Source organism: Brienomyrus brachyistius, chromosome 14 (assembly GCF_023856365.1).
Source record: "Brienomyrus brachyistius isolate T26 chromosome 14, BBRACH_0.4, whole genome shotgun sequence".
NCBI lineage: Eukaryota > Metazoa > Chordata > Actinopteri > Osteoglossiformes > Mormyridae > Brienomyrus > Brienomyrus brachyistius.
Genome location: NC_064546.1, coordinates 14,144,714 through 14,154,404, shown reverse-complemented (window position 1 = coordinate 14,154,404; position 9,691 = coordinate 14,144,714). Strand labels below are relative to the sequence as shown.

At 39.5% G+C, this 9,691-nt stretch overlaps 1 protein-coding gene across 1 annotated transcript in view; it reads left to right on the top strand.

Annotated features, from left to right (window-relative positions):
• The first annotated feature begins 922 nt into the window (after positions 1-922).
• trip11 (thyroid hormone receptor interactor 11) overlaps positions 923-9,691 on the top strand; it is a 24,866-nt gene continuing 16,097 nt past the window's right edge. The window contains exons 1-5 of the mRNA XM_048974258.1: positions 923-1,528; positions 6,559-6,635; positions 6,951-7,061; positions 7,649-7,921; positions 8,478-8,552. Of these exons, the coding sequence (XP_048830215.1) occupies positions 1,390-1,528; positions 6,559-6,635; positions 6,951-7,061; positions 7,649-7,921; positions 8,478-8,552 (675 nt within the window). The 5' untranslated portion in view covers positions 923-1,389. The remainder of the gene's footprint in view (positions 1,529-6,558; positions 6,636-6,950; positions 7,062-7,648; positions 7,922-8,477; positions 8,553-9,691) is intronic.

Here is a 9,691-nt window from a genome sequence, read left to right as displayed (position 1 = left end):
CAATAACTACAACTAATAACTACTTTACACAATAACTACAGTTCACGCAGGCTTTAAGCATTGATAACACACAGGGGCTATTTACAATTTTACAGTATGCTCTGGCGATACATTTTTTTGATTATTTAATTAAAATGTATAAGGGCAACACGGCGGCCTCAATACTTCAAGGCTGCGAGTTAAAAGCTTTAGTCTCTGCTGTGTGGCGCAAGTGTGTTGTCTGTTTATGCAGGTTTCTCTGGATACTTAAGTTTCTTACTGTAGGTTCAACACCAATCTAAATTTCCCACTGTGTGATCCCCTAACTTTAACTGTAACGCGTGAAAGCTGCATTTTTAGAATGACAACAAGACCCAATATTAAACATATTGACGGAATATTGACAAATGTTTACTGTTTCATTGTACAGCGGCTAACCCGTCGCAGGTATGACGTCGCCGCCTTCCCAGCATGCAAAGCGGAGTTTATTGTAAATATGATCGTGAATGTATTTCCTTACGTTTGAGACAGAGTTCGGTGTCGTTCTTTAATAAATACTCTGTCTTCACAAAAACTGTGTTGTGAGCTTAAATAAAGAGCGATGTGGCTTCAATCTGTATCAATGTCTACGTTTTTGGCTTCACCAGCCCACATACAAATTATGATGACTACGTGCAAAAACAGAAAATAAATGTCTTTTCCCCATGGCAGAACACATAAAATATGAAGGTCGTGATCTATTACTTTTTTACGATATGAAGTTATCTACGGGAAATCATTTCCTGTGCACGGGAGTTTACTTACGTGTCTCTGATCTGAGATCGGATTACTCTCTGGAGTTCTAGCATTAAAATAATGCGGAAAATTTATAAACCGATCCAGGGTCAGTTACTTAACGTGTTATTTACCTGTAACTATACATCCCATGATGCCGCTGGACTGTCCACGTATTCCGTGTGACAGTCGGTAACATACGGGCTACGATGGCTGCGGCTGCGGTGGAGTGGCCGGCATAAATCCGTTGTTGCGGCTGCTTCACAAAACCCAAACAAACTGATTACGGGATATAACACTTCGATGAAAGAAACGGTTAAATATTTAACAATACCGAGTAATCCTAGGGTTCCGTTTGATTGTGGGCAAAGGATTTCTGAGGCGAACGTCTGCGGCGTTTCGCCGAAGTAGTTTAGCTTAAATGGAAAACTATGTAGTTGATAAGTTAGCCTGCTAACTAAAACGCCGACGGTTATCGTCGGGTTACGGGGTTGGTGTGAAAGCCGACGCTTCGAAAGTTAAATGTTTTACGAGATAATTTAAATAAAAGCTACGTCGGTGTAAGAATAGTAGTTCTTAGCTAGTTTTTTCCCGAAAGCTGCCGATTTACGATATTATTTTTTTAGCCCTGGGAAAATGTCATCGTGGCTCGGGGGATTAGGCTCCGGGCTTGGCCAGTCGCTTGGTCAGGTTGGGGGAAACTTGTCCTCATTCACCGAACAGATTTCCAACTTCACCAAAGACATCCTGCTAGAAGGAGCCGAGGAAGTAGGAGGTGAGTTTGTTTTACCGGCGGAATCTCTTACTCCGTGTTAGCTGATTTATTCATCATAGATCTATACGCTCAGCTAACCGCCATACCATCATTTTGCTTGCATATGCTAGTCATGTCATGCTTTTACCTTTCATTATGTTTAAACATAATTCTGTGTTGCTGTCAGTCAATACAAATATTTTAACGATAGAGGCTGTAAACAAGTCGTGGGAATCTTACACTGCAGAGCCATGTGTGTTGCCTTTTATTAGCAGAAGCAGTTTCCAATTTTCATGTTAGCTGTGCATTCCTTACTAGATGATTTAAAATACAAAAGAATGATACTACTGTAAATGTCGTATTGATTGTAGGTGTTAGACTTGGTCAATTCGTTGTAATAATCCGACGGCTTGGCTATTGCACATCAGGGCTCATAGAGATATCGCGGCCTGTCATGATCTAGGGGTTAAGACTAGTACTTGCTTCCCTAGATATGCATACTGCCAGCTACCTGCATTTCTTTGCTTAATGGGTTGGTAGTAGCTTGGTATATATAGCAGGTGATAAAGAAAATACCAATGAAAATATCACCATACTACTTTGGATAGTCACATTTGTGTATGAAGTCTGTGTGTCAGCTGTTTTGTTTGAGAACCTATAGCTTTGTAGCTAACTATGTGCAGAATATGATCATTTTTAAGGATGGCAATAAACATTTATTTTACCCTAGGAACTTTCGACTGTAGCGTAAATTTATAATTAAACTGGTACTTGAAATAAATTTCTAATTCTAAAATCTGTTCAAGACGTAACAGCTATTGTAGGCATAAGTAAACAAAGGCAGAAGATGACAAGCTGTGCTTAAAGTGAACTTTGATAACACTTTTCCAACTCATCAAAACAAGCTGCCTTCAGTTCATATTGCATATACAATGCACAGAGAAGTGGAATGTGCATAGTTAATGCTGTGAAATACCATATATAATGTTAATGCTATCAAAACGCAGTAGATGTTGCGTGATGTGCTGCTGGATACTCCTGTTTGAAGAATGGATAGTGGTGTGCTTTTTTGTTGCCAATAAATGTGGACCTGCACAGTTGTTATTCTGATTTGTGTTATCCAGCTCCTGCTGCATATTATAGCATAACAGGGCTTTTTCTTTTGATGATTTGACTAGAATGAATGAAACCGAGAAGCATGACTTGCCTGCAAGGATAAAATTCCACACCTGAAATATCGTGATGAGCTCACACAGGAACACTACGGAAGTATCGGTGGGTCACGTAACTTGATGTGTTCCAGGGTGCGGAACAGGACCTGCCATTTTATTGGTAGCTTTTGTGAAAGTATTCTTGGCATGATCCATCCTTGCGTAGCGATAGGGTAATTTCTGTAGGCAAGAGTAAGCAACTTGTTAGTTGTTTATGCATTTGAGTTTGGGCTGAGGCGCTATATAGAATTTTGATGGTATATCAAGTAGGGATGGGCTGATCCACATTTTTTCAGTTCTGAGCCAATTCCGATACACAACTGCTGATACCGATACAGATCCTGATACAAGAGCTTTTACTTTACATGCGTAACATACTGTTGCGTCTTGTTTTGGTCTAATATTGATATATTTTAAAGCAAGATGTAGGATGAGGCTGATGAGTTCTGTCAAAGTGAATAATTTTGAAATCATAACGTGTTATTTCTTTGATTATATCGTATGCAGTATTTTGATAAAAACAATATGTGAGCTGCGGTTGTGATGTTCATCTTTCATTCGCGAAATCTTATCACGCAGCCTCAGGACTGAATCAGGGTACATTTCCATACTTGTACTTTTATTGAAAAATGACGTCACCTCAGAGTGCACTGTGATGCCATTGTCACTCCCCTGCACCCTGTCTCTCTCACAAACACTTCCTAGCTTTCCGGAAAGTTTCCGGACGTGACATATGGGTTAAATGCAGAAGACACATTTCATCGTCGTACATTGTGTGCTGTGATCTGTCAGCAATACCAAGTATTCACTTTCCCCTAATGTTGTAGCTGCCTTGTTTGACTCATGGACCACAGATATGGGCATTTGTTGTTGTTTTTATTCTGAGACATTTGTTTGGAACGGAGAAAACGTCCATACTGAATAATAGTGTATTTGTAAACGGAGAAGAGAACCCCATTTGTATTGCATTTTGGTCAAACTTTGTTGTAGTAGAAGTGTTTTTCACGTATCACATGTGGCTTTGTCTTACAACTGAACATTTAGCCCACTTCATAGAAAATACCAATATTTGTATCATATATGTATCATCAATTGGCTGGGATAGTTCTGTGAGCTTTGTCATCTGAGGGTCAGTTAAGTAGATTTTTCTTTTCTCTTTTTGCTTGAGTGTATCAGTCCTTTACCCTCCAGATTATGCATCAAGGATATCTGTGGCACTGTCCATCCCATTTTTGGGCTGTGGGTGGTTGAATAACTGGGGTGAATAATCATTTAATGATAGTTGCCACACGATTCTTGGATCAGGGGATAGACTTTGTTTTAGAACATGGATGTTTTCTCCAAATAATGATTGGCCAAAGTTCATAACTATAGAATGTCTGTTTTCTAACATGCCTGTTATCAAGCTCTCTACATTTGCTATATAGAAGGGCTTTTCAGGAATTGCTGGAATGTGAAACGGCTGTCGTCGGACTAGATTCTGGTGGAATGCGCTTAGAATGCACATGCTGATCATTTTCTGTTTACCAATATAAAGGCCTCTTTTAACTCTGAATAACAGAAGAAGTGATTGGCACAAATGAATTGGATGATATAGAGAGAGACATAGCCTTAAAATTTATGTAGTAAGGTGTGGTGAGTGTAAAGATAACGATGAAGAGGGAAGACTCAACCATTGAAAGTGATACCTATACCATTACATTCATAACCCGTATCCAACAGAGGATTCAAATCGGCTCTTTGGACATGCCAGTGGATTTATTTATCTCTAACCCACTGTGATGCCTCACGTGCCAAAAATGTATGGTCATGGATCCAGCAGCCGAAAGAATAAGCAAATTGACTGTGAAAGTGGCAAGGAGAGTTATGATGAAGAGTCAACAAAATTCTGCAGTGTTGGAGGTGACCATATCACCTCGTTAAAGCAATGCCCTGAGTGGATCAAAGACGAACAAATGCAGGGAGTTAAGGAACTCAGCAGGAGCCTTACCACTCGGTCTTAAGAGCTGTCCAGTATTCAGTAGCTCTGGTCAAAATGGCTTATGTGATATTGGTGATACAGCTGGTCTGTTAAGACAAGATATAATCCATCGCTGCATCACGATTAATAGCAACCCACAGGCAATGGCAGTCGGCTTGACTTTACATAAAGCTGTCAAAGTTTGTTCAGTTTACATACCACCTCTTGTATCTGTTGCACATCAACATGTAAAGTTATTAATGAAACTAAAAAGCAGAGCTGGAAATAGTGTGTATGTAACTTAACCTCTAGTGCAGTAAGGATGCTTTGGGATTTGGAAAGGGAATGAATCATAAACACTGCATGTTAAATTTCAGAACATACTGCTGAGCCTGATTGATGTCCAATGTTAATATCACCATTGTATGTTACACACGAGGACTGTGATTGTCAGTTGGGTACATACCACGAATAAGTTATGCTAAAACATTTTTACTCTTATAGGAAACAATTCTCTTTTTTTCAGACCAAGTATGAGAACCAGTGCTTGGTTTCTGTTACTTATCCATACCAATTAGGACTGTGTGATGTCTAATGATAATAAATGAGATATTTTAAGGAAATTAATGATATAAACAATAATATAGTGAAATCCCTTTTCTGCTTCAGGATCTAGCAGGACACTTTATTTATTTTTACGTGAAATAAAAGGGGAAAAAACGAATTAAAGAGAATTCGCTAAATACCCGACGTTAAGACTCGCCACCTGCTGGGCTGATCATGACGATGCTAATCATTGTTTTTTAGTGTCTGCAGAAACTGATGGATTGGGGGGTTTATTTTATTTTAAAAGCACATCACTCTAATACCACTAAATAAAACTTTCTATACCACATATCACCTCAGAAAGTATGAGATGTAGCACCACTACGAGATTGTGCTTGATCGATCCTGGGTACGAGCTGTTATTTTCACTGCACTTAGGTTATTTAATTTCTCACGAATGCGCCACATGGTCTACGAGTGAATGAAACAGCAGAGGAGAATGATTTTGACTGCCTCAGAGAGTCAGTTGCATATGCATGAAATGCCCTGTCAATATTAACATTGCGCATTGTGCAAACCTAGTATTGAGGGCAGCACAGTGTTGTAGTGGATAGTGCTGTCAGAGCACAGCGCCACGTTGTGTCTGTGAAGTTCGAATGTTCACCCAGTGTGTGTGTGTGTGTGTGTGTGTGTGTGTGTGTGTGTGTGTGTGTGTGTGTGTGTGTGTGTGTGTGTGTGTGTGTGTGTGTGTGTGTGTGTGTGTGTGTGGCTTTTTGCAGTGTGCATTCTCCGGTTTCCTTCCACTGACCAGAAACATGTAACTTAAATAAACTGGAGTGCTGAAATTGACTGTGTGTGAGTGTGAACCCTGCAATGTTTTGTTGGTTCTTGCCTCGCACCTGTTGCCTTGTGTTGTGTTGTATTATATGAAATGTAAATGATTATTCAATGAATCGTCTGATTTAATTGGTAAATACTCAATTAGCGTTGTCACTGGATTATATCAATAATGTGGATTTTGCATGCTCGTACTTCAGTTTCCTTTCATTACCAAAACATGCATTTTTTCTGTTAGTTTCTTTACTATTATGGTTAGCAGTTTGTTTTCTCTAAATTGCACATAGTGTGTGAGTGGTTGCCCAGTGATGCACTAGCGTCCCATCTGGGGTGTTCCACATTCTTGTGCTGCTTTGCGCAGGTTTTGGGGTGACCACAACTCTGTACTGGAAATGTGGTTGGAAGATGGATGGATGGATGGATGGATGTGTGCAGCTAGGACAACAATGACAACAGGATTAAAAAAAATCCAAGTTAACTATCTTTTCTTGGCACAGATACTGCCACTGAACTGAAAGTGTCTAATTCAAGACTGACTGAACTGGAGGCAGCATACACTACTCAGAAGTCTGAGGTAAGTTTTGGTGCATTTCCATCAGTATTTATTTTATTGTTGATTTTTATCACCAAGATTTCAAAATACCAAAACAACATACCATATACCGTGGTATAATATCTGCATGGTATGAAGGTCCAAGCCTAGCTCCAGGTGATGGACCTTTACCCTGACTTTCTCCTGTAAAATCATAGCTTCCTTTTTGTAGTATTTTTTTAGTATTTTCCCCCCCCCATAATTAAAATAATAATAATAATAATAATAATAATAAATTATAGAGGACACATGGACAATGTTCAACTGATTTCTACAAGTCTGTGTCTTCATCCTCAGTATGAACGACTGAAAAAGATCCATGCAGAACTGGAAGAGAAGCATGAGGCATCAGAGATCCAGATCAAGCAGCAGTCCATGGAGTATAGAAACCTTTTGCAGCAAAAAGAGGTATAGAGTTGCAGACCACCTGTGGATAAATGCATGACGTCCCCCATGGTCCGGTCCTATGATGATTGTTGAAGATCCTATTACTGATATAATCCTTGATCAGTAGCATAAATTATGTAAAATATTATTCATATTATATCTGCCAGAAACCAAAGACTGTTAAAGGCAAGAGTTTGTTTTCTTATGCATTCGTAATATCTCTTTGTCCATCTTTCATAAACATATATTCAACACAGGCTCCAGACTTACCAGGAGCCTGTCCCAGGGAACACAGGACCTGAGGCAGGGGACACCCTGGGCAGGACATGCACACACACACCCCACACATTGTCACACACTAAGGGGGTTTTAGAGACTCAGTTTTGCCAAGACTGCGCTGGAGCTGCGATGCTACAGCGCTAACCTTGAACTAATATATTATCCACCGCAATAAGACTGTGGTAAAAATGCGTAGCGTAGGTTTAGCAATAAAGGCTTCATTTAATTTTTTTTAAGTCTCGTTTGTAGTAATGTCAAATTGGCCAAAAAAAGCCAAAGTATGTTATTAATAAAATATTACACTAACAAAACCAAAACCCTTTCTGTAGGTCGAGATCAGTCACCTGAAAGCACGTCAGAGTGGATTGCAGGAGGAGCTGCAGAAGCTGCGTCAGTCTGCTAAATCATCTTTTGAACCTGCTGTGCTGTCCGTCAGCACTGCTTCCCCTTTCCTGCCTGACGCTGCAGGACCCCATCAGGCTTTTCAGGGAGATGAGATGGATATCGGTGATGTTATCTGGTCACAGCAGGAGATCAACCGGTTGTCCAGTGAGGTGTCTCGGCTAAAGGCTGAAGTGTCTCATTGGAAAGAATTGGTACAGGTAATTTTTCACTTCAAATGTTTCTTCAAACCAATCAAATGTTTTGAGTTTTTTTCTAAATCAACACAGAAAATAATAGGCCCTTCTATGATTTTCTGGGTTTTACATGTTTTCTACACTGCATTTGTGATGCACGCACGGTGGAAGATTTACACACGCTAAATACATGTGAGGATCGGACCGGGTACACACAAGACACGGGCAAACACACGCGTGACAATAGGGAAACGCAACCATTAACATCAACGACAATACCTGGGTTAACACTCCTTCATTATACTGTTTCAATTCTTGTTCTCTATACTTTGTTAGAAGTACCGTTTGGATAAAGAACCACTGGTCCTGATGTGGTTTCAGGAATGGAGGAAGACTAAAGTGAAAATATTCCCCATGGTTCTGTATATAAAAGCAAGAATGCTGGTTGTAGTGGAGTAGATGCTGGGCATGAAACTTCTTTTGATATATATACATACATATATACACTTTTGAGAAATTATGTCCAAATGTTTGATTTTGTTTGTTTCCATTCATTCATTCATTCATTCGTTTCCTCCAGGCCCCTAAAGCTCCTGGAACATCCAGCTCCAACATTGACCAGGGAGACATAGTAAAACTTCAGAAAACCATCAAGGTGAGGTTGATCCCTTCGTTATCATTGTATGGTAGCAAGCTTGCCCTTTTGCTGCTTAATTTTTCTAAATATTTAAATAAATTTCTCTGCTGAAGCTTAGCAGAAGACACCATTTTGTCTATTTTGTATCTTGTAAAACGAGTTCTGTTTGTTTTCACAATTTGGAGTAACGTTTGTAACATTGACTTGTGTTGTTCTGTGCTGCTGGCTAAATAAAATTCTGTAATTGTCAGAGGAGTGAAGCTGTCTTTTAGGGTTACTTGACTTAGACTGCTATGTGTTAAATAACCGTTCAAAGAATTTATTATATGGATTTCAGGCAGATACAAAGTAGAGCCAGACAGAATTCTGTGATTTAACTCTGGTGGTAATCAGCACAGATATTAATTTAAACCATGTTATGATCTGCTACCCTGCTTCTTTGCTTTTCTTAGTGCTCACGTCTCTCCATGTACTTTATGAGGGTCTTTATATAGATGAGTGTAACCTTACCTTGGAACTGTTTCTCATGCGTGACCCTTCTTGGAGGACTAGGCTGGATGTGAAAGTCACTAAATTGCTTTTGAAGCATGGAAGATGCTAGTGAATTTCTTCTGCAGGCTCAGGCATTGTTGTGGTTGGTTGGTTTGTTTTCTTTTGGAACATTTATAAGAAATTCCATTAAATGGAGTGTCCTATTGCAGTTCGTGGTTTGTAAGCACGGTGTTATTGATAATAGTCCAGCATTCAGTAAGTTCACATCCAGAGTGATCAGTAACAAGTGCAAGATGTTTGTGGGAAGCAGAGGTATTTGAACGCTACTTATAACCAAAGGCGTCGAAATTCAGCATTCTTCACTCAAGTAGAAGTATAGATGCATGTTTTTACAAATACTATAGTAAAAATTGAAGTATTGATTTCACTTTGTTGAAGTGAAAAGTACAGGCTCTAAAACATACTAAAAGTGTAACGTAGCCTTGCAAAGGACAAAACCACCATTTTAGGGCAAAACTGACACCATAGGACTATCAGAACCCTTTGTTTAGCTTCAAAAGAAGCTGATTTTCAAAGTTCTTGGAATAAGTGCGTGCCCTTTTCAGTGTGAATATCAGTCCGGCTGTGCTGAACAGTCTCTCACACGTAGCTGAGGCTGGTAGTGG